This window comes from Elephantulus edwardii, unplaced genomic scaffold, assembly GCF_000299155.1.
Source record: "Elephantulus edwardii isolate Elephantulus edwardi_28Jun2011 unplaced genomic scaffold, EleEdw1.0 scaffold00277, whole genome shotgun sequence".
In the NCBI taxonomy this organism is placed as follows: Eukaryota; Metazoa; Chordata; class Mammalia; order Macroscelidea; family Macroscelididae; genus Elephantulus; species Elephantulus edwardii.
In genome coordinates this window covers 1,093,118-1,119,532 of record NW_006400027.1, presented here as the reverse complement: position 1 = coordinate 1,119,532, position 26,415 = coordinate 1,093,118, and the positions used below count along the sequence as shown (strand labels likewise).

The window sequence follows — 26,415 nt, the reverse complement described above, 5'->3', positions numbered from 1 at the left end:
ATGCAGTATTTTAAAATTGGAAATCAGTGAATGAAAAAACTACCATTAACAAATTGTTAATTTTTTTTTAATGTTCTGTATAAAGGCAGAATCTCATGTAATGTGAGATTAAGGAGACTGAGACCTGCAGGCTCTGAGTCTGTGCTTCATCCTATTTCTACTTTTCTAAGGAGAGAAAAGTTTGTCCTATTGTGAACACTTGACCTGTAGACTTTTTGTAAAATAGTTCATTGAGACCAGTTAATTAAGGACTAGTTCCTGAGTGGCACAAATGCCTCAGCACTTGAACCAAAAGACTGGCACTTTGAAACCTCCCAGAGATGCCTTGTAAGACAGGGCTGAAGATCTGCATCTGAAAGGGGCTGGGTTCACGAGCCCTGTGTGCAGGTGGCTCACGGAGAGTTGCAGTAGACCACACAGCAGTTAATGTAAAATGACAATTGACTGTACATACATTAGCAAGTCCTCTGGGCCTCCATTTTCCTCTGTACAATTAGAGTGGGTACTTTCTAAAGTAAGAAGATTCTGCTTTGTCTTAAATGGCGGGAGTCATCCCATCATCCTCTCATTCAGAACCAGATGCCTTGTGTAACTTGAGTAGTGGCTTAGCCAGAGACCAGCCACAGAGGCCTTCACTGCTAGAGGAACGAAGGTGTTTCTCCAAATCATGTTTCATATGAAAGCCAGAAAGAAAATGCCTTCCTCTGGTAGGTATTTAAAGTATCCTTCTGAGTGGTAGTTAAACTAGGACTCTACAGTTACTGCCTCATGCAACCATAAAATTTTGCAGCTCTAGGTCCTTGAGGATCTGTTGAACTTTTGTAGTCTCCAGAAGTGAATCTGATGGGAGAAAGCTAAGAATGCTAAGGGGTTGCAATTGCATGTCAAAAGCAGTGGTTTGAATTTAGCAGCAGCAGCTGTTCAGCCAAAAGATGAGCAGTCTTATCCTGTGATATTTACAGCCTCTGAAAACTAGAGGATCAGCTGTGAGTCGGTTTCCACTCGACCACACATGACAAGAACTAGCAACTTACGGCTTCAATGGATTTAATCCTTTCCACATTCCTGCCTCGCTGTGTTGTCTTCCTCAACAAGCTCTCATGTTAGATGTAAAGAACAGGTTGTCGTCCCCCCCCCTTTTTGTCTTTCATGTAGTAGTGGCTATACCGAATAATTAATGGCACAATTTTTTGGTCATATTTTGATTAGGAAATATGTGAGACAAAGGTAATAATCAATACAGTGGAAAAACTGGAAGGAAAAAATAAGTTCCAAAAATTTTACCAGTCAAATTTTTCATCTGTCAAATAGAAAAAGACTAATAATCCATTCAGTGGTTGTATAGCAGTGGGATAGCATTTTAATCAGTGAAATCGTTCTAAAATATTATTATCCTGTAGATGAAATAGAATCAGTTATTTTGAGGAATGTAAGTGTTTAAATTTGCACATTTAAGTAATTCATTGTTAAACCAGTAAAATCTGTGCAGTACAGGCATACAGTTTGAACCCACCAGCTGATCCAATGAAGAAAGATGAGCATTCTCATCGTACATTTCACTGCCTCTCAAAACCCACCAGACGGTCAGCGATGGGTCAGTTCTGACTTAACAGTACATAACAATAATAGTACACAGATAACTTCGGTATCAATATTGTGTATTTGTGGACATTTTAAGATTCTTCACCAAGTTAATGAAACATCTACATTTTCTCTGTTGTATATGTTTTGGAAAAATTATAATCAGAATAGCCACTGTTTTCTTTCTTTTTATTTAATCTATTTTAATAGCAGACTTGTATGAGCAAAGCAGAAGACAGCATTGAAAATATGTACTTGTGGGCAAGACAACTCATTTTTTAAAAATAAGCTCATAGAATCTGTATGGTAAAAATGCTGTAAACTCTATTTTAGAAACGAATTTGCCTATGTAAGAAGTTTGTTTTAAGAAATTTAAGTGATGGCATTGTCTAGAAAAATTGAATAGATGTCTATATAATTGCTATAAAATCAAATTATGGACACTAGTTTACTAAAACATTTTGAGTTGCATTATGTTCACGTAATTGCATTAAAAAAGACAAATAAATGAAAATGGAAAAAGTACTGATTTCTCCTCCCTGTTTCCCCATTCATAGTCATATACTGTTTGATTCCACAGGAGGAATACCTAATAGTTAGAACTTCCATTGGCTACTGTATTTTTTTTAAATTTAAAATGTTTACCATGATTGTGTATTCTTAGGTGCATTTATCACACAAACTGCATGCTAGCTGGGTGTTTTTGGTATAATTGTTCATGTTTAGTACACACAGCACACAGGTCAGGTGGTATCTTCAGAAATGCCAGATAGGCCTTACGTGCTTTCTGCACCTCACCAGTTGCTGCACTGTGGAAGTGCCGGTCTGTTTTGAAGTCCTGAACAGTTTTCCCGGGAGCTCCAATAGCTCTAGTGGTGATGCCAACCCAGAGAGAGGTAGGGGTTTGAATCTGGCAGATGCTCCGTGGAAGAAAGATTGGGCAGTCTCTTCCCATGAAATTTACTGCCTCTTTAAAACTCCTTTGAGGGTCAGCTGTCTGTGGGTTCCTACTCGAAGACTGATTTGAGTTGTAAAGTTTAACATATGAAATGCTGGAAGGGAAGTTTGGAATCATAAGTTGCGTGGACTTCTAATAGCTAACCAACCCCCCACCCAAACACAGAATGCCATAGATTTGTACCCAGTTGCTCTCCCTCAGGGAGAGCATGCTTAATTATGACTTCACATAGTCCTCTATTTCTCAGCATTTTCATATGAAGAATTTAAAGTATCTAGAAGGGAAATAATAACACCTATAGGTTCATTCTTTAGAATCGATAATTAACATAGTACAGTATTTGTTTTACCACATATTTTATGTTTTTATCTTTCCCCTAGTCATCAGTGAGTTGATCAGCCAACCAGTCATTCAGTATCTGGAGAGCTTAGAAGGGTTTGTTAGGGAGGCACACACATTTCTTTTGCTACCACTCCATTTTAGACTGATATTTGAAGGAAAACCTTTTCTCTGCTTTAAGAATTCTTTCTGGATGTGTGTCTGTAACATTTTCCAGCTAGCCTTGTCCTTTTATATTTTTATTAGGTGTTCCACCATAGTAGGGCATTATAATGCTTTTTTTGGATAGATATTTGTACGTTAAAAAGCTAGACTCCTACCAAGCCCCATGGCAAACCTGTCTTTTGGCCTTTTACAAGTAAAATGAAATCAGATATAAATCAAGACTTGAGCAAAATACCTGGACAGTGTGAAAGACCAAGCACTTAACTACTCAACAGACAGCTTACAGTTCAAACCCACTGGAGGCTTGTTGGAAGAAAACCCTGGTCATTTGCTTCAAAAAGGTCACAGTCTTCAGACACTGTCGAGTATGGTTTTACTCTAATACACTCACTATGAGCTGGAATTCTCTTATAAGGAACTGATTTTAGTTTTTGTAAGATGAACTTTATTGTGTAAGAGAACTGTGATTTTGAACTTTGTGAGTATGGAAATTTTCCTAGTAGTTAATTTGAGGGGGTTCAGAAGCAGTGGGTGGGGTAAGAACTAAGAAGTATCAGAACCCTAACCCTAACTTTTGAGGACTAGCCTGTGCAGGTGTCTCCTCTGGGGAGCCTCCAGGCTGGGCTCCTCAGGAGTGAAACCTTTGTTACTCCCCTGCCTTCTTGGCGTCCTGAACAAACAGCTAGTCAGAGCCTCTTACAAGTAAGGTGACCGACCAGTCAGTGTATTGACAGGAACAGACACAATAGAAAACTGCATTAGGAGGCAAGCCACTGGGATTTGCAGTAAATATATCACAGAACACAAGTGACTTGCCGATACTGCTTGTTTAGCAGTTTGCAAGGGCAATGGCAGTATGGATTTTCGAATTAGAAGGAAGGGCTGTTCTTTCTCTGGGCGGGAACATCTAGTTGATGGCTGGGGAGAAAATTGATCTGGAGAACAAAATGCAGTGCCTTTATTGGTACCATTTGAAAGGCTCTATAGATTAGGGAGTGGACATTACAAGGTTGCTTTTGTTCTAGGAAAGGGGACTTAACATGCATCTGCATCTGTCCAAAATGAAGAGAGAATAAAGAGACCCCTGGGGAGTGAGGAGAACACCCCAACTGTCCCCATTGCCCCCTTTGTTCCTAGAACAGTTATCCTTTTCAGCTCTTTGATGCCAGAATTTGGCTTCTTGGACTTACTAATTAACTAATTGCTTTATATTTTATTGAGGTAAAATATGTATAATAAAGCACTTGCCACCTCCACCATTTTTATGTGTAAAATTAATTACTTTCATCTGTTACTGCTGTCAGTTTACAGATCTTTTCATCTTCGCTTTAGAGACTCAGTACACCTTGAATGATAATGTCCCTTTTCCTACTCTCCCCTGGTAACTACTAATAAACTTGGGTCTGTCTCTATGCTTTTGCTTATTCTAGGTATTGAAATTGGGTTGTACAATATTTACTTTTTAGTAGGAGTGACTTAGGCAGCTCTGGTGGCCTAGTGGTAATAAGAACTTGCACTGCTATCCCAAAGGCATGCAGTTCGAATCAACCAGCTGCTTCAAGGGATAAGGATGAGCAGTCTCCTATCATGTGATTTACTGCCTCTGAAAACTCGGTGGAGGGTCAGCTATGCATCAGTTTTGACTCAGTTGCAGACAGTAACAACAAGTGACTTAGATCACTCAACATGATGTTTTGAGGCTCCTTGACGTGACTCAGAACTTCATTTCTCTTTGTGTTGGATTGATGAAGTCAGAGTATGCTGGTGCGGAGACTCAGTCTGCATAACTGTTACCAAGTGTGTGCCACTGAGCACCAAGCACTGTCTCACAAGAGTTCTCTGTAACCATCAGGGTTGTTCCTCTTGATGAGACCGATGAGCAGGCTGAAGGTGTTGGGGGATGACAGTGCCAATCTGCCACAAAGCATCTTGAGGATGAAGTAGTTGACTGACTGGAATTTCAGCGGTGCTGGCACACAGGAAATACTGAGGCATGAGGAGTGCCAGGTATCTGGTAGGACCTGCAGGCCATGCTGTCTCACTCTTCCACCTTCCCCTCTAGACCCAGCTTCCTTGGCCTGTATGTCAGAATGTATTAGTTTTAATTTTCTTCCTTCACCTACAGAACCTTAGGATAAAAAAAAAATATCAATAAATTGGTGGTAGGTGTTTTTTGGTGTGGTGTTTTTTGTTTTAAATATTCCTGTTGGCGACGTCTCACCTAAGAGAGGTCTATGACTAATCTAGAGACTTTAAAATGCCGGGTTTGAGCCTTGCATCACAGGGAGGATAAAGTACGTCAGGGGGTTAGTTAATTTTATTGAAGTGAGTTTAGATAGAACAAAGAGTGGGAGGTGCTTTTCAGTTGTTTTTGTCTCCTTTTTAATATAATGTGGAAAACCCAGCTCCAATTTTGAGGAGAGAATTTGTCATCCTGAACATAAGAAGGTGTGTTATAAGGTCAGTTTGTTGCTTAGTTAGGGAAAGAGAAAGAGAAAGCCATGAGCCTTGATGAAGTATCTGAATATAAAGTCTATGAAAACATGCATTAGTGATTTATAGTTGAGTTGTGTTGCTCCTGGGCTTAATAGTCTTGAGCTTGAGATGTCTGTTGGTTGTCACATTGATAGCTTCTGTTAATATTGCAATATTTGGAGAAGCAGGAAAAATCCTCTTGTGGGAGAAGAGCAGGGCTACTCGGAGTTGAGCCTGGGAACTCTATCTTCAAGCCTGATGCAGTAGAAACTTGCATGTCTTTCTCAGTGTCTGGGATGCAGAAGGCACAGCTCATCAGTAGTCCTGGCCTCAGACAGGCGTGCCATTTCCTGCTCTCATACTCGCTCACTCACAAGTCACATTTTTCTCCTGTTTAATGTGAGCAGTGGCCTTGCCATCCTGTGTGGCTGTGTGTGTGTGTGTGTGTGTGTGTTTGTGTGTGTTGGGGCTGGGGGAGTCCTGATTCCTCACAGCCTCTCAGTCTGCCAGCTGGCCTGGATTCTGGAGTCCTTTCCCTTTGTAAGTGGGCTGGCCCTTTGACAGAGACTAGTGGTGAGTTCCCACAAAGCCTGTCTCCTCGCACAGCTCTGGAGAAGGTTGGAACTGCACCCCTGAAATGTGTCCAACTTCTGTACGTTTTAGCTAATCAAAGGCCAAAATCATACCAGTAACTCAAGAGGGTAACTGCTCTAAGAAACCTGAATTTGATAATTGAGTACCCTTGATGTTGACATAGTTGTGAAGTAAATGAAGTGCGAAAAAGATGACAGATTTTGACTGCATTTCTGTAGAGAGCTTGGAACTGGCTTTTGTTTTTATTTTTTTACTAAAGTTTTAAGTCTTAGAAGAAGGGAAACTCAATGAAATAGGCTTAAACCTATCAAGGATTACGAGGATGGTACAGAACACAGGCAGCGGCCATCATTCTGTTGCTCATAGTCATCCACTGTTGGTTGTTCTTAGATCATCAGATTGGTTCAGATCTATATAGCACTGCACTGTGGAGCAGGACAGAGCGCCACCAGCCCCGCACTATGCTCCATTCGCTGTAGTCACTGTGTCAATCATTTTAGGAGGGTTGACATGGATTGAATATATCATTCCCGAAAGGTACATGTTTTTGTGGCCATGGTCTTTTCAGTCACTTGATGTACATCTGAGAGCTGGACAATGAATAAGGATGACAGGAAGGATTGATATTTTTGAGTTGTGTTGTTGGGGAAGAGCCATGAATATCCCAAGGACTGCCAAAAGAACAAACATACACCTTGGGAAAAGTGAAACCAGGGTGCTCCTGAGAGGCAAGAATGGTGAAGCTTCATCTCACATACCTGTGGCATATTGTTAGGAAAGGCTTATTCCTTGGAGAAGGATATCATGCTTGGAAAAAGGGAAGACCTTAATAAGATGATTAACACAGTGACTGCAGCAGTGGGCTCAGGTATGTCAGAGATGATGAGATTCCACAGGATAGGGCAGAGTTCAGATCTGTTGTTCTTAGAATCACTGAGTTGTGGCACTTCAGCATAATAGCAGTGTGGAAGTTACATAATGATCTGATAAGAGGCTTATCATGGGATACAGCTTGCTTAATTCCCTCACAACCCTGGTCTAATAAAAAGGGAGTTTTCCTTGAGGTGTGACTTGTAACACCTTTTATCTCACAAGAGGGGCTGAATATGGACAAGACAGAAGAGCCACAGTGGAGCATGTCCTTTGGACCCAAGTTCTGGCACTGGCAGACTCTTAGAACAAGAGCAGTAGAGAGAAAAAGTTTTCTGCTGGTATTGTCACCCAAATTCTGAGCTTTCTAAACTGTGACAGAATAAGCTTCATTTATGGTATCCTCTTAGAGTAGTACTTGGTAAGTAAGACAAAGGTCTTCCTCTTTTTTTTTGCTGATCTACTTTACAAACACATAATGTCTTATTTCAAAGACTGCCCCTTCTTGATGTCTTGCTCAAAGTGTATGAGAAGTTGCGCCATCGTAGGGCCCCATTGCACTGCTATAATCTTAAGTTTTGATGATTGTTTTATTAAGCTGAGATTCTGTTTTAAAAAGCTTTGGTATTTCTTAGTAGTTTGTAAAAATAAGTCTTTTCAGAGTCACTAAAAGTTGCTGCAATCGTTTCCAGTTTCTGTGAAATTAATAGAAATTGTTAACTTCTCAAAATGACTTAAAAAGCGGAAAGGGCTTTGGGATAGACTTTGTACTTTGAAAATGTAGGTATTGACATCATTTATAATTTGGAATATGGTTTGAGGACCAGATTCTACAGTTTGTCGCATGCTGGTTAATATGGCTGTAAAGAGGAGATGAATGTGGCTACTTTTCCAAGTCTATTACTCAGGAGGACTGTAAATTTGATTGGCTGTTACAATTCTAGCAGAATTATTCGATTTGAGAGCAATAGAAAGATAAGATATCCAATTACCCAAATGATTTGCAGGGTTAGCCAACGTTGTCATGGAGACACGAGTTGGAACAAATTAAATTTTAAGCAATAAAATAATCTTAAAGCCCGTCTGGGAACAAGAAAATTTGGCAGTGGCACTTACCTGAATTGGATCTTTGCGTGACACGATGTTGTTTGACATTGATATACTGTGGGGGCCTAAAGTAATGTATGACACAACATTACCTTAAAAAAAGTAGTTTGGTCAAGCTAGTGAAGCTGAGTGTTAGTATGAAGGAGAATATTAACTTTATTACATGACTTATATGGTAATTAGGCTCTGGGTTCCCAAGAGTGTTTTGCATTTAGTATTGCAATGCCTTAATGATTAATCAGCTTTAACTGGGGACTTGGGGGGAAAAATAAAGATTTATTTAGCAGCAACATACAGTTTTCTGGACTACTGTTCCTTTTTGTATGTGTTAACAGTTTTAATAGGAATCTTGTGGGTCTTGGGGTGACGGTGGGGGTGTAAGCATGCGTATATTTGTATGTGCAAGTTAAGTAGATCTTGACATATATAGATGATTCTCTTGTATTTGTTAGAATTTCTGTTTTGCAATACTGCTTGCAGACTGGGAAGTTGTGTTCCACACTGTAGGTGATGGCCTAAAACCTGAATAAGCACTGCTTATTATAATAAGTTCTTTCCCCTCATTAACATATTGTTTAACTGATTCCTGGCTTGTGCTGAAGATTTGAAAACAGTCCAGTGCCCAGGAGGAGGGAGTCTTTTTACTCGCATGTCTAGTAGACAGATGGAGATGAAAATTGGTTTGAGGTCAAGCCATTTTCAGAGTTCTCCAAGCCTTCGATTTTCCTCTCCTCCTCACCACAGATCATCTCAAATGATTCCGTAATGACCAAAAGTGCAACATTGACCTTTATTCCCTGTGGATTACTGTGTTTCACAGCCCAAATGGCAGGAAGTCTATTTGGTTCTTCAAGGAGGAGCTCAGCATTATTGAGCCAGCCCAGCCCTATGGGAACCGTGCTGGTGCAGACTATTGTAACAGAATCCCAGGGTTCCATTTGGTCTCTGGAGCTCTGGGAAATGAGAATTGATGTGTCCTGGAACCCGCATAATTAATGGAAGACTATCTCAGGTGCTTCCTAAAAACACACACAGGCATAAATTGCTTTTTTCCACTTGTAAAATAACTTAGGAATTCTAAGACTGATAACTTCTGGTGATAATGGGAAGTTTAGTAAGAAAGCTCTAGTTTATGAATTGTTCTCGCTTTGCCCTCAGTTGCTCTTTGACTCTTTCCTAATGCTTCCCTAGTATACTTTAAAAAAAAAAAAAGATAAAAGGTAAAGTTTGATCTGTTTGAAAGTTGTGTCTGAAGGGATGGACCTTCCTCCTTAAAAAGGAAATATAGACGAGTGCTTCCTTTAAGGTAACATAGTAATGCAGCCTAATTTGAGGATATAGAAGATCTTTGGACTTTTTGGTTTTTTTCTTTGCCTAGTTTTTAATTATATTTTTGGTCCATTCTTGTAACCATGAATAAATAACTTCTCAGAGAACACTTTTTATTTATTCATAGATACACATTTTCTTTCCTCCTTCCCTGCCCTTTCCCCAGTCCACCTGCAGTGTACTCCTTGTTCCAGATTGTTCTTATACATATAATACATAATCATAGATTACTTTTAGACAGTCTTTCCCTCTCATCTGTTCTATCTACTCTTTCCCCATTCCCTCCCTAAGCCCCCCCATACCTGTTTTATTTTTAACAGTGGTATTACACAGTATTTGTCCTTTTGTGCTTGAGATATTTTGCTTAGCGTAATGACCTCAAGGCTCCTCCATGTTGTGTAATGTTTTACTGTTCCATTTTTTCAGTGCTGCATGGTATTACATTGTGTGAATGTACCGTGGCTTTTCTAGCCATTTGCTTATTAATGGGCACTTGAGTTGCATCCTTCTCTTTGCTGTTGTGCATAATGCAGCAATAAACATGCATACATATGTTTGGGTGGCAGTTCTGGTTTCTTCAGGGTATAATTTCAGTATTGGAATAGCTGGGTCAAATGGTATTTCTATTTCCAACTTTTTGAGAAAGTGCTGTAGTGATTGTACTATTTTACATTCCATCAGCAGTGAATTAGAGTTCCCACATCTCTACAAACTTGCCGACATTTTTGTTTGCTGCCCTGTTGAACTTTGCTATTATTTCTGGTGTGAGGTGATTATTTCATAGTTTTATTAGAGAACAGTTTCTTGGAAAGTTCATTGATTGTTATTTTGGAGGAATGGCAATTATTTTTCTGTTATTAATAGTATTTTCCAAAAATATGCAATATGATTTTTATTTCAAATGCCATTCATGCTTCCTCATACCTGCATAGGTGAGTCAGTAGTCTCTTGAACCTTTGATCTGGACACTGAGGTTCAGGCTCCTCAGCCTTCACATCCTTATGGGCTTTCCAAATACTGTGTGTTGAAAATTTGGATCAGGTTTCATTATAGCGGTGATCTGAAATGCTCTTGAGGAAGTGATTTGCCTCCCACCTTTTGGAGTTGTGATGATGTAGGGGAGTTGCACTGCTCACCCAAAGGTGGCATCTCTCTGATGGTTTGAATCTATAGCAGGAGAAAAACCAGCAGTCTCCTACGAAGAACATCCCGCTTCCAGAAACCCAGTGGAGGATCAGCTGTTAGATGGTTCCCACTCACTGGCAATGAGTTATGTTTTCTGAAGCTGTAAATCACACAAGAGAAAGGAGATTTTCCATCTTTCTCACATGGAGTAGTTGACGGATTCAAACCTCCTACCTTATGTTGAGTTGACCATATAGTTCCTTACCCCCTAAGCCACCATAGCTCGCTTATATCGGGTGTGTAATCTTCACGTGGGCTGTCCTGCCGTCTGGTAGTGAAGGTGTAGGCCTCCTTGCAGAGGAGCTCTTGTCCATATGGTGAACATGGCAGATTCCTGTGAGTAGGTCACTTAGCTTTACCTTCCTTTCAAAACGAGAAAACCTGCTCTGGCCCATGAGCATGCTGAGCATGAAATTCATCTCTCATAATTTTTATTTAAGCCTGTAAGAAAAACATTCACACCAGACTTCCCTTTCAGTGATGTAACAGTAGGCAATGCTAAGGCTATAATTTTGGGCGTGATGACCACACAGCATTTAGTTCTATCAATATGGGTCCCCATGAGTGAGGCGCAGGCTTCACTACAGCACAGTGTTGGGTATGGAGCATTTACTTTGCAGTTACATAAGATGCGGGGAGAAGGAATACTGCTCGCAGTACTGCCAGGACAAGTCATACAGTCTAAATGGTACCTATTTTTAAGTTTTGTACAGAAAACAGTAATAAGAATTTTGGAAAGAAAAAAAAATCTTCATCACCCTAGTTTTTGAGGTAACTTTAATTTTTTATAGTCCAGTCTTAAAATTGTAAGTTTATTCTACACATAGTGATGTAGTCTGGTTTTCCTTCCACCGTTCTTGCTACTGTGTAATATCGCCTTTCTCATGAGCTGCCCAATGGCTCGGGACTATTTGGGGTATGTTCCATTGAGGCCTGCTCTTCCCATTCTGCAGTGGAGAGGACTTTGTGGTGAGCTCTGTGATTTGCCCTGTGTTGAGCACTCTGTGAGGTGCAACTAAGTGCCTTTTCCTTTAAGGCCTCGAAAAGCTGCCTTTTCCATCATGTGAACTCCATAACAAGGGTCTCTGAATAATGGAAATGTGCTATTTAGGAACTGAAACAGCTGCGATGTCTTTGTCAAGGATGCATCTTTACCAAAATGACAAATTAGAGCCCAAATGCTCTGCTTGGCAACAGGTCAAAACATTTAAGTCATTAATTAGAAGGAACTGAAGGGGGGGATTTACACAAATATACAGTCTGCAGACTCAACCTCATCTTGGAAAATGCAACTGAATTCTTTTAAAAAGAGAAAAGGGAAAAAATGAGGGCAACCCTCAAGTGGGGCCTGCCAAGCTTGCCATTTGCAAATAAATCAAAAGACCATCATTGCAGGAAGGAGAACCAGTGAATAGAGTTGCATTGTCATTCTTTGGTGGGCCGCACACTCAGGCTTGCAATTAAAAATGAAAGCATTCAAGAGCCCCTGCATTAAGAACATAAACAATTAAGGGTACTTGAGTTGCTCTGAAGGAACCCTGGTAGCACCATGATTAATACTTGACTGCTGATGTTGGTGGCTTGGGCCCACCAGCCTCTCTAGGGGGGAAACAGTGTGGATGTGACTGTAGGTTTCCCTGAAGATTTGCAGCCTTGCACACTCTGGGGCAGCTCTCCGTTGCTCCAGAGGCAGCCTGGCTGAGTTGTCCTGAGAGCTGCTGCAACCACACAGCCTTTCCCTGGAGATGGAGATGCAGGCCCCTGCAATCTGCTGCTTCGAGAATGGGAGCAGTTAGCATTGCTGTCTCTGCGCAGGCACCTCCCAGCAGGCTTTCCCCTCTTCCTTGCCTCCTATCTTTAGCCCCTCCTTGTTTTCAGAGAAGCTGTGAGTGTGAAAGATGAGCAGTGAAAGCTGGAGCCTGGGTAGTTGGACAGGACTCAGATTTAGCATGCAGTGGGAGCTGCCAAGTGAGGGGGAGACAGGACATAAAAGTTATTATCTGCCAGTAATTGGTGACTTATGCTCTGATTAGCTGAACCACTAAAGGGTTTCTGTCATCTGGTACTCTGTTTTGTTTTAATCATAGGTTTTAAGGAGGAGTGAGATTACATTGCCATGGGTGGAATAATTTAAATGAATAGCATTTGAGGTTTTCCACTGTAGGCAAATGTGTTCCCTCTATCCCAGTTCGTGTTCCTGCCTTGTTCTTGTTTTGTGAGAATGCACGGAGAGCAGCCACCAGTTTTGGGAAGAGACTGGCCTGACCTCACTGCTTGCTTGTGTCTGACCTCAGGCAAGTTATTGTAACCTCTTTGGCTGCTCCCACTGGGGACTTGCTGTTGCTGGGAACATTTGTGTGGATGTAAGAGGACGGGTTTTGTGCTGAGCTGGAGGTACCGCAGCTATTGTGGTTCTAGATAGCAGCAGTTCTCTAGTATGGCCATCTGACCAGCAGCTCAGCAACTGCTGTCAGGAGCCCAAGGGGTAGCTGCCAGCCATTTGCGCTTTAACAAGACACACTGTACAGTGCAGGAAGGTAGACATCTCCATTTAAAAACACCCCTGATTATTTAAATTGGGATTTCCCCCCAAAATATAAATAACAACTTTCTTCATGTAATTACATTTTTAACAGAAAGCTGCTCTGGTGCATCAGAATTTGAGGTAAACTTATCTTTTCACAAGTGCATTTATTAGCTAAAGGGAGACATTGGTGTACTAGACTAGTCAGATGAGCTGATGTGAGATAGTAAGGCCGGTGGTTATCAGGAGGAGCCTCTCCCTTCCCCCAGAAAGGGAAGGGAAGATTGGGAGATAAAAGTGCTGTCCATATTTGGTCATTTCTGGTGCACAGATTTTATACAGATACTCTGTTTTCTTCAGGTATATCAAATGTCATCTTCAGGAAATAAAGATGTATTTGTGGACATGTTTTTGTGAATTTTGTCTACTGATAGGCCAGATGGTGTGATGTTCAGACTTGCGCACTAATTATCTCTGCCTGGGAAGGAGAGAGAATTTAAAGTGGAGTGTGCTGTATCTTCTCTATTTAAGATTAGCTGTTGAGAACTTAAGGAGCACCTGTATCTTAGAAAGGAGGTCTGGTGGCATAATGTGTTATGTGTTGCAACTGCTAACTCAGAGGTGGGCACTTGTAACCCACCAGCTCACCTGAGGGAAGAAATGAGCAGTCTGCTCCATTAAGATTTACAGCTTTGGAAGGCTGATCGAGGGCTGCTGTCAGAACCAATAGGAAAGCAGTGAGTTTGGTTTATTTATAATGTAATAATTATACTGTATAATGCTATTCTGTCGTGTACTGTGTGTGCCTTCCTCTCCTAGGACAACAAAGGGTGGCCTTCATGGATGGAATAATTTTTTAGTTACCCTACCCTTGTCCTGCTGGGGTCATATTTTAGGCTATGTGGCCTTTTGGATGTGCTTTTCAAACAGGGCTCAGGTTACTGGTTTTGTTGATGCTGGTCATTGGGAAAGTACAGTTTTCCACTTTATGGGAAAGGACTCCACACTGATTTTGGGCCTAATCTTAGCTTTGTAATTGTCGGCAAATCATTCTTGTGCAGTTTGAGGATTGTAAGATGTCAGGGTAGTCAAGTAAGTTCAAGGTTTACCATCTTGCTTGACTTGATCCCATTGTCAAGACTACTCTCTTCTCTTCTCAATTTAATAACACATTTGAACAATAAATTAAAGGCAATGATCAGGTCAAGGGACGGAAGAAATTCGCCAGTAGTTGGACCACGCCAGCCCAATCACTGCTTTTATTTTATGTATTGATTTATGTTTCCGAGCATACATAAGAAAACAAATAATACATTAACCCCATATCTTTTTTTTCTGCTCCTTTTCCATTAAAAACCCCCCAAAAGCCAGTTACTTTTGAGTCAATTCAGGGTAACCTTACGTGTCAGGATAAAACTGCTTCTTAGGGTTTTTGTTAGCTGAATTTTCAAGAGTCGATCGCTGGGTCTTCTGGGGTACCCTGGATGATTCACTAATGCTGACTGCTATTGAGATGGAATGAACTCATGTTGAACTCATGTCTGACATGTCAGCAGGTTTTCGGAGGTTATTAATCACATGGTAGGAGACTGCCCATCTTTCTCTCAAGGAGCCTCTGGTGGATTCATTTCAAACTACCCCTTTGGGCTAACAGTGTAACTTCCTACGGACGATACCACCAGAGCGCCCTCTGTCCGGACTAGGACTTAAAATTTCAGTTAGTTGCCAAGTATGCTAACCATTTGCACCTAGAACTGTTTAATACTTGTTGTTGGAGTTAGTTAGTTGTTTTTGAGTTGAGTAGGACTAATAGAGACCATGTGAATGACAGAGCTGAACCTATCCTGTGCCATCTTCACACTTTCTGACATACCACAACCAGTTAGTTGCAACAGTCACTGTGTCAGTCTGTTTGGTTGAGGGTCTTCTTTGCAACCTTCTACCTTTCCACACATGGTATCTCTTTCCAAGGAATCGGCTCTCCTAGCAATATCCCTGAACATGAACTGAAGCTTTATTATCTTTGCCTCTAAGGAACACTCTGGCTGCATTTTGTCCAAGACATATTTCCATGGGATATTCAGTAATCTTCTCCAACACCATTATATAAAGGCCTTGTTTCTTCTTCTGTCATCCTTATTCATTGTCCAGCTGTCAGATGCATAACACTTTAATATTGGTGTGTGATAAATATGTTATGGCATTTGACATTATGAATATGAAAGTGCAACTAGGATGCTCCTTGCAGGCAAGGATGGTGAAACTTCATCTCACATATCATGCTCAAGAGGTACCTATCCTTGGAAAAAGACATCATTCTGGGAAAGGTAAGGGTCTGAATGAGAGGAAGCTCCTCATCAATATGGATTGACACAGTGACTGTAACAGTGACCTGGAGCATGTCAGAGATCATGAGCATGGCTCAGAGTAGGGCAGGATTCAATCTGTTGGTCATGGAGTCACTATTAGTTGAAAGCGACAGCACCTAACAAGAAGACTATGGATTGGTGTGTAGTGTATTACTGTTCGAATGTTATGCATCTGATTTATTAGAAAAGGAAACATGAATAAAAAACCAACCCAAAACCCCCATAAACCTCCAGATGGTTCTTATGTATTGAACTGCTGTTACATCTTAACCTGGCTCTTTCTCTTTGAAACTTGTGCAGCAGTGAACAGCTTCATGCATGGAATGCTTTTCATTTTAACTATTTCCTCAGGATAAATTCCTAGGTTACCAAAGGGTTTGAATAATTTCATGCTCTTGAAACACTTTGCCCATGTGCTTTCCAGGATGATTGTACCAATTTACTCTGCCATTAGGAATGCATGAGTGTTCCAATTTCCCCATGGACTCACCAGCATTGGACTTTATGATTCCTTTGTTGTTTTGCTTTTTTTTTTTTTAAAAAAAAAAATACCAACTTAACTGGTACAGAATGACCCACATTAACTTGCAGCAGAGTATATGATTTGTTTGGTTGATAATGTGGTTGGATATTTTTCGTGGACTGAGAAGTATCTAAGCAGAAAGACTTCGAAGTTATCTCTACTTCCTCCTTTATAATTTATTTCCTTTTACTTGCCCATTTATCTGTTCCCAGACACTTACCAACGCTCCATTTTGCTTTTCTCTTGGTTTCCTGCTTAATTCAAAGAAACCAGAAGATGACTTTGCCAACCCTCAGCCCGAGTATTTTGTTTATGATTTGTCAGTTTACAGTTTGATGGTAGTGGAATTTCCTGTCCTTGAACTGATTCTTGCTTGGCATGGTGCCACTGCATTGCCTTGAAATTTGTGGCCAATTACTTACTCTTAAGTTGTCCTTGCTTTATAGTGAGCTTCAAACAACAGTCATCTTGTATTGTACCTACAGTGGACAAGATATAAAGATTATTAAAAGGTAGAGCTTTTAAGAATCATTGAATCCTAAAACTCAAAGTTAAGATGCCCATAAGAACATGTCTTCAGCTTAAGAGCCTGTAGAGTACATCAGGCTTTTATTCATTGCTCATCTTTGAGATACAGGAGTCGTACAGTTACTAACATTTGCTTTCTTTTTGTGAACAGAGCCTTAATTTTAACACTCTTTAGGAGCCGGTTAACTAATTGCAGTTTGGCTGTTGCATTTAGGAGGCATTTGGTTTTAGTTTCATGAAGCCTTAACTTGACAACATGGCAGATGTGTATCCTGTGATTCGCTGTTGTGGAGAATTTTAGTGCATAGGGATAACAAAAATATTTGGTAAGAATCTGTTCTCGGGTTGCTTTCATTTTGTAGCTAGATGGCTTGTGTGTAGGAAGCTGTGAGGAAATTGTATGGAAACTTTATATAAACTGATTTTTTTTAACACATGAGCTTAGTTTTCCAAGAAGACAGGCAGTGCTGCTGTAGAGGATTTTGAGGGGACTGATGAAGAGTTTGTGAATTGATGTGAAGGATGCAGGAGGAAAGAAAAACAGTGTCTGAGTGGATTTCTGGAGGCGGTGTGGGAGAGGGGCCTGGTGGTCTGCTCCTGTGAAGATTGACAGTAACGTCCTGTCATGAGGATTCCAAGTCATGACCTGTCGGTGTGTCAGAGTAAAGGATCGGCGACCTTTGCTTGACAATGCCTTTACATAGGTTTGAACTGCTGCATTTCAGCGAGTTGGCTGAGCGCTTAATAGCTTTTGTCATCCAGGGATTCCATTTCCTTTAACTTGTTTTACACTCAGAGTGTTTCTGACTCAGCTGAGAAAATCCTGTGGAATAGGATATGGACAGGCTCCAATTAAGATTTACAGCTGTGGTTTGGAAATGACTCCATGGCAATGGGTTTGACTTTAGTTTACGTTAAAATAATGTGGTTGTGTTAATATTAGCTCACCTGATCCTTGTGAAATGGAAGTAGTTTGTGTTAACTGTCTTCTTACTGAGATGAGAACGTGGGATCCTGCAGTGAAGGTACATCAACAATGAGGAAACAGTATGAATCTGCTGAGATATAAACCTAAGTTTTTCTAATTTGTACCCCTAAATAAGTTTATTTTTTTTTTTTTAGCATAAATAAATCCACAAGGAGTCTTGGCATTGGCCCAGATAACAGAACGTTGTTTTAGACAAGTAATGTGAACTCCTGCTCACTGCCTTCTTTGAGGGTGGTTGCTGTCTACGAAGTAAGGCTGAATCTTGGGGCGTTCCTCCAGCTGGTAGAGTTTCATGATTTCCTCATAGGAGAAAGATATGACAGTGTGCTTCCAAAAACACTGACCGCCTTGAAAACTCTGTGGGGCAGTTTGCTTGGTCTTCTGGGTTACTGTGCATCAGAAGTGAATCTGAGTCTGCAGGTATGGTTTGCAGATACAGTTTACACGTAGAGCTGCAGATACGGTTTGGATGGTCTGTCAGGTTAGTTCTTGAATCCTGACTTAGCATTGCCTTGCACAGTGTCAGAAATTCAAGGAAACTTTCTTCTTGAGTGCGAATTGTTGCTAGGCACTGTCCTGTTGTCTCTGAAACGTCTGTGATGTTCTTGTTGTATGTTATCAAGTCAGAACCAACTCCTATCTCACCTTCCAGCAAGTTTTCAGAGGTTGTAAAGTGCAGGGGGAGATTGCCCATCCTTCTCTCTTGGGGCTCTTGGTGGATTTGAACCACCTTCCTGAGTTGGCAGCACAGCTCCTTACCCACTGCTGTCTTCCTACAGTCTTTCCATTTGAGACAGTGTTGTAGCCACTGTGCCAGTCCATCTAATTGAGAGTCTCCCTCTTTCTTGTTGCCCCTCTCCTTTAGAAAGTGTCATATCTTTATGCAGGGATTAGTTTAAGAAGATGTGTTTAAGTCTCTCCCTCCTTGATCCTAAAGAAAATGCCATTCCAGCTTTACTTTCTTCAAGACTGATGTATTTGTTCTTCTGGCATGGTATTCATTCATCACTAACAACAGCATTTGTGTCAGTTCTGCTTGGCCTTTTTCATTGTCTGAATTTTTCAGATACCACTGTGATGGCTTGTGTGTTGCTATGATGCTAGAAGCTGTGCTACCTGTATTTTAAACACCAACAGAGCTGAACAGACTAAGGCAGACTAAGAAGAAAGGCTTGGTTATCTAATTCTGAAAGTTAGCCAGTTAAAACCTTATGCATAACAATAAACATGACCTTAACAGGTACAGAGAACAGCTTTCATCTTGAGTAGGAAAATGAGTTCTAGTATAGAAAGTGCTGTTAACATACAAGTTGTTTCCATTGCAGTTGTCTTGGCTGTGGAAGTGTTAGGAACGAATGAACTCTCTTAATTCTGGTTTAGGGAGCTCTGGTGGCCTAGTGGTAAGAAACCTGCACTGTAATCCCAAAAGCACGCGGTTCGTATCCACTAGCTCCTCTTTGGGAGAAGGATGACCAGTATGCCATTTGATTAACTGCCTCTGAAAACCTGCTGGAGGGTCAGTTATGGGTTGGTTCCGACTCACAAGAGCAATCCTGGTTTAGAAGGGTGCTCTGGTGACCTAGTGGGTAGGAGTTGCCTGTTAAACCAAAAGCAGATAATTCACATCCACCTGCGACTCTGAGGGAAAAAGATGGACAGTTTCCTCTCGTGTGATTATAGTCTCTGAAACCTGCTGGGTGTCAGAGCTTTGGGTTGATTCTGACTCAACCACAATGAGTGGAGATGAATACTGCCTTTAAAACAAACCTGTTTCTAAAACAGACCTGAAAATCCTGTTGTCAAACTGATTTAAATTCTTAGTGACCTGGTAGGAAAGGAGAACTCTACAGTTCCGGAGGTGTCAGTCTTTATGGAAGCAGGTTGCCACATCTCTTGCAGATTGATTAGTGAGTTAGCAGTCTAGTTTTCCTCATTGAAAAATATTATTCTTGGTGAATCTGTACTCACTTAAGGGTCTTACCAGATCACCGATGTGCCAAGTCGCCTGCAACTCTATATGCCTCACTGCCCTCTCCTAAGCCAGCCTCACTATCTCCAAAACACCTAGGTTCATTACCCCATTTATAGTGTCAGTTCATCTCATCCAGGGTCTTCCTCTCCTGTGCTTACTAAGCAGGATGTCCTTCTCCAAGGACTGTTCCCTCCTGGCCACATGCCCAAAGTATGTGAGAACCCTTCAGAACCCTGCCTCCAAGGAGAAACTTGGTTTCTCCCTCTCCAAAACAAACCCATTTTTGTTTTCTTGGCCGTCCATGGTATGTTTGATACTCTTTTCCAGCACCACAACTCAGAAGCATCAAATTTCTTTCCCCTGTCATCCTTTGTCATTGTCTAGCTCTACAATGCCTAGCAATTAATTGTGAAGACCATGACCTGGATCGGGTACACCTTAGTCTCTAGACTGATATCATGGCTCGTTAGCACCTTGGAGAGGTCTTCTGCAGTTCACTTCCCCAATGCAGTTTGTCTTTTGATTTCCTTACTGTTGGTGCCATAAGTGTTGATTATGGAGCTGGGCAAACGGAAATTGTTAACAACCCCAGTCTTTTCTCCATCTATCATGGTCCTGCTCATTGGCCCATTGGTGAGAAAGTCTTTGTCTTCTTTATGTTAAGCTTCAATTCATATTGAAGACTACAGACCTTGACCTTCTGCAGCAAATGCTTTAGGTCCTGTTTCAGCAAGTAAGGTTGTGTCATCTGTTTAACAGAGATTGTTGAATCATTCTCTAGTCCTGATGCCACATTCTTCTTCATAAAGTACAGCCTCCCAAATTATGTGCTTCATATACAGATTGAAAAAGTATAGAGACAGGTTGCATCCCTGACACACTTATTTCCTGATGTAGAATCATGCAGTATTGCCTTGCTCTGTGCTGAGTACTCCTACCTGGTCCAAGTATAGGTTTCACCTGAGCACAGTTAAGCGTTCTGGGATTCCTATTTCCCTCAAGGTTAACCGCAATTTGTTGTTATTTACACAGTCAAATACCTTTGCATAGTCAATGAAGCACAGATAGACTTTCCTCTGCTACTCTGCTTTCAGCAAAAAAATCCATCTGATTCTGATGATGTCTCTAGTGCCATGGCCACTTTTGGGTTGCTATTACTAAGAATGGTTGTAGAATTTTATGCTATCATCTAGACTATTTTAAAGAATGAGGAAAACTTTTGAAATCTTCTTGCATCTTAGTGAAGACGTTCACAAAACACGTTAATACAAACTCATTGCATCCTTACAGACACACTGCCAGGAAATAGGTGCTCTTGTTGATGTTACAAAGATAGCGAGGGCACTTGGAGAATATTGGCACTGAGTTCAAGAGAAATCAGCTTTTAAGTCAAAGAGAAGAGACTAGCATTTAGGCTTTCTGGCCCCAAATCAAACCGTCGCTTGTTAGAGAACAGCTTAAGATAGGAGTTAGAGACTCGCAGAGAGGAAAAGTCTTGAAATCTTTTTCTGTTGTCCCTATTTTTATTTCTTCTCAAGACCATTTGTTTGAAATCCCAAAGACAGGTTTTATTGCTTTTAATGTTTCTTCCACCAGTTTGCACTTTAATTTTTTCCCTTTTTTCAGTTTTACCTAGTTTGATCTGTTTCATTGTGTAATACAGTTTTTATTTTTTCTCCATTAATTTTGTGTTTTGAAACTTTATATTATTAAAGTTTACAAGCTCATTCCATTCACACAAGGTCCTATAATTCTCTGACTGCTCATTTCTTTCCTAAAGCTGTAATGTATACTCGTTGCCAATAATGATATTTTGTTAGTATCCACAATCAGCATCCCTGGTAATAGCAGCCAGAAAATCAAAGCACATGTTGCCTTGGGAAAATCTACTGTCAAGGACCTCTCCAAAGTGTTAAAGAGCAATGATATTAGTTTAAAGACCTTAATCAAGCCATGGTATTTTCATTTGCTTTCTATGCATCAGAGAGTTGGACAATGAATAAGAATGACAGGAGAAAAAGAAATGCCTTGAATTGTGTTATTGGAAAAAAGGACTGAATACCCTATGGGCTGCCAAAAGAACAAACAAGTCTTCTTGGAGGAAGTGTGCCACCAGGGTACTTCTTAGACACAGGAGTGGTGAAACTTTGTCTCATGTGTTTGAGCTTGTTATCACAAGGGGTCATCCTTTTTCCCCAGGCGTCATGCTGAGCTAGATAGAAGGTCAGCTTAAGAGAAGGTATGGTTGTGACTGCGTCATGAACTTGAATGTGGCAGAGACTGTGATGTGGCATAGGGCAGGGCAGGGTTCCAGCTGTCCAGTCCCTTTGAGTCGTAGTCAGTTCAGTGGTACCTAATAGCAAATCTGACCTGAAGACTAGGAATGTATGAAGAAAAAAAAGTTCTGTGTAGCAAAAAGTCTCAATTTTAGCAAGGTTGAAAGACAGATGGTAGAAGAGCAGAATTGTGATGAAAGGTTAACATTTGTCAACATGTAAAAAAGAACTTCTGTAAAAAGACTATGTTAAACATAGAAAACTAAGCAAAAGAAAAATAGAGGGCCAATAAATATGCAAAAGTATGCGACTTTATGAAGAATTCAAATAATGCAAGTCAAGATCAGATCATTTTTCAGTCTCTTCGTTAGCTGAAGATTGAGAAAAGATCAGCAGATCTCAGTATGGACATTTGATGGGAAGTTAGGCACCCTCACACTCTGTAAGTTGGTAGGGCTTTTCTGCAGGGCATTTCTGCTGCATGCATTCAGAGTAAAGCAGGCAGACACTTTGACCCGGTGAACTGTGTGTGTCAACTGCAGGCAGCCCTGCGATTGCTGGGATGAGAGTTGTACTATTCCATCTTATTGGGTCATATTCACAAGACACAGTGCTGTCATTTGAAAGCTGTTACTGTTTATAAAATATAAACAGTAGAGTGTTAAAGCAGATTACTTATAGAAGACACATAATATGCAACAGAAATAGATCTGAAATGAGCCTTTTCACCCTCATGAGTACCCCACTTGGCATTCCATTGAAGGAGCCCACATTCACCCTTTCCACATTGCTTTTGTCCGTTTCTCTTTTCACTAGGAGTACTTACCATGGACTAGGCATCCACTGCTGCTGTGTTGGTACATTGGTCACCAGATTGAGCAGAACAGTGGCTGCACTGGTTTATTCTCTGTCTTGTCTTCACTCCATGGCTTTTTTGGGCCAGATTTAGGCCTGGTCCAGCTCTCAACCAGCATCCTTGATCCAGTGCTACGATTAGGCAGGCATTATCACAGCTTTTTTATTTTTTTTCCCCAATAATTTTGTTTTATTGATATTTTAATGAAAGTTTACAGAAAACTTTGATTTTCATTCATCCATTGCTGCATATTGCCCTCTCTAAGCCTCCACTCCATTTGCTCTTCTCTTTAAAAAGACAGCTTTAAAGACAAAATTATGTTACAAGTAACCCTTTATATATGCCTAAGCTTCTGCTTTATTGATGAAAAGCCTAGCCTCCCAAATGATCTGCTTGATATACAGATTGAAAAGGTGTAGAGACAGGATGTATCTCAGACACACATGTTTCTTGATATTGAGCCATGCAGTGTTTCCTTGCTCTGTTTGTTCTGAGCACTGCTTCCTGGTCCAAGTATAGGTTTTGCCTGAGCACAGTCAAGTGTTCTGGGATTCCCATTCTCCTCAAGGTTAGTTACAATTTGTTGTGATCCACACAGTCAGATGCCTTTGTATAGTTAATAAAGCACAGATAGACAGCCATTCCCCGGGTACTCTGCTTTTGGCCATCTGACATTGGCTACGAGGTCACTAGTGCCACGATCTCTTCTAAACCCAGCTTGTACATCTGGCTGTTCCCTAGACAGTTTGGAAACTTTAAAATACTCTGTGATATCAGCTGCTTTTTTTTTAATAGACAGATTTCTCAGTTATAGGGCATGATATTCTTAAACCAACCAATCACTTAAGTAGTGATTGACTGTAAACGGACCATTCTTATTGGGCATATTTGCAGGCTTCTTAGGTAGATACTAAAGTACCCTATCCCTACAAGCCTCTTGAGTGGTAGTAAACCAACTAATTGGTTAGCAGATTGTGGTTTAACCAGTCATTTTTGGCGTATTACAAACCTAGAGCAAGAAAGGCCTCATACAAATTGTCCCACATCTAGGAGTTTTGCTGCTAGGAATTTGTCTTGGAGACCTATGTACAAGTTACTCATCAAAGAGTTTGAATTGTAAAAAAATGAAATGAAATACAACTACCCACTGATATCAGAAGTGCTTACACCGCATGCTTATATAATGGAATAGCAAATAATGCACTCATTGCCTGGGAGAGTGGCTGTGACTCACTTTCAGGTAGAAAACCAAGCTATGGAAAGGCATTGTGTACCATCAGACCCTTTGCTGGGAAAATATTCCTCATCTGGACTATTAAAAAAAAAGTGAACATTTAGACTGGTAATTCCAGATTTATTATCCCAGTGCTTTTTCCTACATGATGGACTTGAAAATGCCTCACTCATTACCATTATCTCATAGCTGACCTTCCAGTGGATTTTCATAGGCCCTAAATACATCTTTTTTTTTTGCTGAGCAGCTGGTGGATCAAACTGCTTGCCTTTGGGTTGGCAGCACAGTATAGTACCTACTAGGCCTCCAGAGCTCCCATGACTTAGGGCTATTTTACCTTTCTTTTGTAGTTTTATAAGTGTGTGTGTGTTCAATGTTAACATTTTTACAATTAGAAAACCCCAATTGTGACTTTTGGAAAAAAGCAAATACAGAATGCCATCAAGGGTATCCCTCTCCCGCCTCCCCCCCACATACACACACACACACACCCCCCGTGGAGATACCTGATACATTCTGGCTGCAGGAATAAAGGAGGCCTACCTTTGCTTTCAAGGAGAGCCGTGACCTTGAATTAGTGAGTGGAAGGCTGTGATCTGTGATCAGATAACTGGATGGGGTTGACTCACTTCTGTGTTTGCACCTGTCACAGCTGAAGCCTGTTTGCATATATGTTTGTCCCATTGGGTAAAGCAGTCATGGGTTTGTGTTCTCGTTTTTTTCCTTCTAGTACATTTTTCCCCTACAACAACAACAGTGTTCTGTAACTACAGTCCCTGATGGTGAGGGAGAGTTATTTTGGCCTCAGCTCAATCCCATAAAATCAAGAGGCCTTGCTGTTGAATTAATTGACCTCATCCTGGAGAACAAAGGTTGGCCTTATTTAAAAAAAAATTTACTTGATCATATAATTCCTGGGTTTTTTTCTTCCTCCTCCTTTTTGTTACGTATCCTGTTCTGTATTTCTCAAGGTCATTGACTGCACTTTTTATAATTTTGTTCTTTTTGTGGTCTTATCATTTAATACAATAATAGCAGTAGCATTGATAGTTAAGATATCAATAAGGATGTCACTGGGCCTCTGAGGTCTTGACAAATGCCTTGTTTACCTTGCTCAGAAGCTCTGCTGTGCATTGCTCTACTGAAGGAGGAGGTGCAGGTAGGCCCTCCATAGGTTGGGATTGGAGCAGCATCTGCTTATTCTGGCCCCTGCCAGTTTTTCTTGGTAATGATGGGACTGCTCTAGATTTTGAGCTGAACCGGGATTTTCTTGCATCCTTTAGAGCAACCCATGCTGCATACACTTAAAACACATTTTGTTGTGTTGAGATAAATCATGAGCCCCCTCATTAGCGTCTTTGCTGTTTTGAAACTTGACAAACATCCAGAGCATGCTGCCTTGACTGTCTTTTGGGATTTGAGTTCTGCTTCAGTGATGTTTTCCTTGTTGGTTGGAATTTTTTAGGCTTAGTTAAGACTATTCATTATCAATTCCTGCTTCATTTATAAAGCCGGACTTTGAGAAACTGGTCAGCAGGTTCCTTCTGCTCTCACTTTACTTTGGAAATCTAGAGATCCCTGGGTGATGCATGTAACTCTCATGCTTTGCTGCTAACTAGAAGTTGGCAGTTGGCATCTACCTCAGAAGGAAAACAGTCCCTGAAAACTCCATAAGGCCACCAGGGACCTGTTTAGACAGCAGTAGGCAAACTTGGCTTTGGAAAACTAGACCTCATCAACAGTGTTACTGCACCAGTAGTTTCTGATGCTGATGTGGATGAATTGACTATAACTACATAAGTTTATTAAGTAGCTTGTAGTGGCCAGTTTAGGTAATCATAGCATCTTAAACCACACAGCTCTTTGAATTAACAAGTTGCTGCACACTTTTAAATTGAGACTGTGCTTAGGAACACTTTTTTTGCCGTCATTTGCGGCAACATGTTGAACAACCTTTTGTTTCTTTTCAAGTGACCACCAAAGCCTGGATTTTTGTCATTCGTACATTTTGTAAGTGGGAGTAATATCTGCTATGTACCTCAAGGTAAAAGTAACCAGTAATATAAAATGAAGAAACAAGATTATACTCTGAAGAGTGAGATAATGTTGGCTTAAAGTGTTCTTTTTATGAATTGATTATGAAGTATTCTAAACATTTATATGGCTTTGTCTTTGTAGACTGAAATCGCCAAGAGATTGAACACTATTTGTGCACAAGTCATCCCATTTCTGTCTCAGGAAGTAAGTAAAACTGTTCAGCTGTTAAAGTGCAATTATGTTGCTTCTCTGTTTGCAAATTAGCTAGTTTTAAGATGTTAATTTTATCACAAGGAACAAGTGTGAAGAACATCTGTTACAGCTGAAGTGTGCAAAACCCCCTGCTATTCCAGCTAACAGATCTGAGGGTACGCTGCAGAAGTGGTGACAATAGCTCAACCTCAAATTGATTTTTTTTCCTGTGGAAAACTGCGAAATGACTATCAGAATGCTTTTGTTTTCTTTGAGGAGTATAAGCTTGAGATCTACTGGTGATTCAGATGTC

The 26,415-nt window shown here is 40.7% G+C and overlaps 1 protein-coding gene across 6 annotated transcripts in view; it reads left to right on the top strand.

Annotated features, from left to right (window-relative positions):
• TLE1 (transducin-like enhancer of split 1 (E(sp1) homolog, Drosophila)) overlaps positions 1-26,415 on the top strand; it is a 134,796-nt gene that overhangs the window by 6,725 nt on the left and 101,656 nt on the right. For all 6 annotated transcript variants that reach the window (XM_006900201.1, XM_006900204.1, XM_006900206.1 and 3 more), the window contains exon 5: positions 26,052-26,114. In XM_006900201.1, coding sequence (XP_006900263.1) covers positions 26,052-26,114 — 63 coding nt within the window. The remainder of the gene's footprint in view (positions 1-26,051; positions 26,115-26,415) is intronic.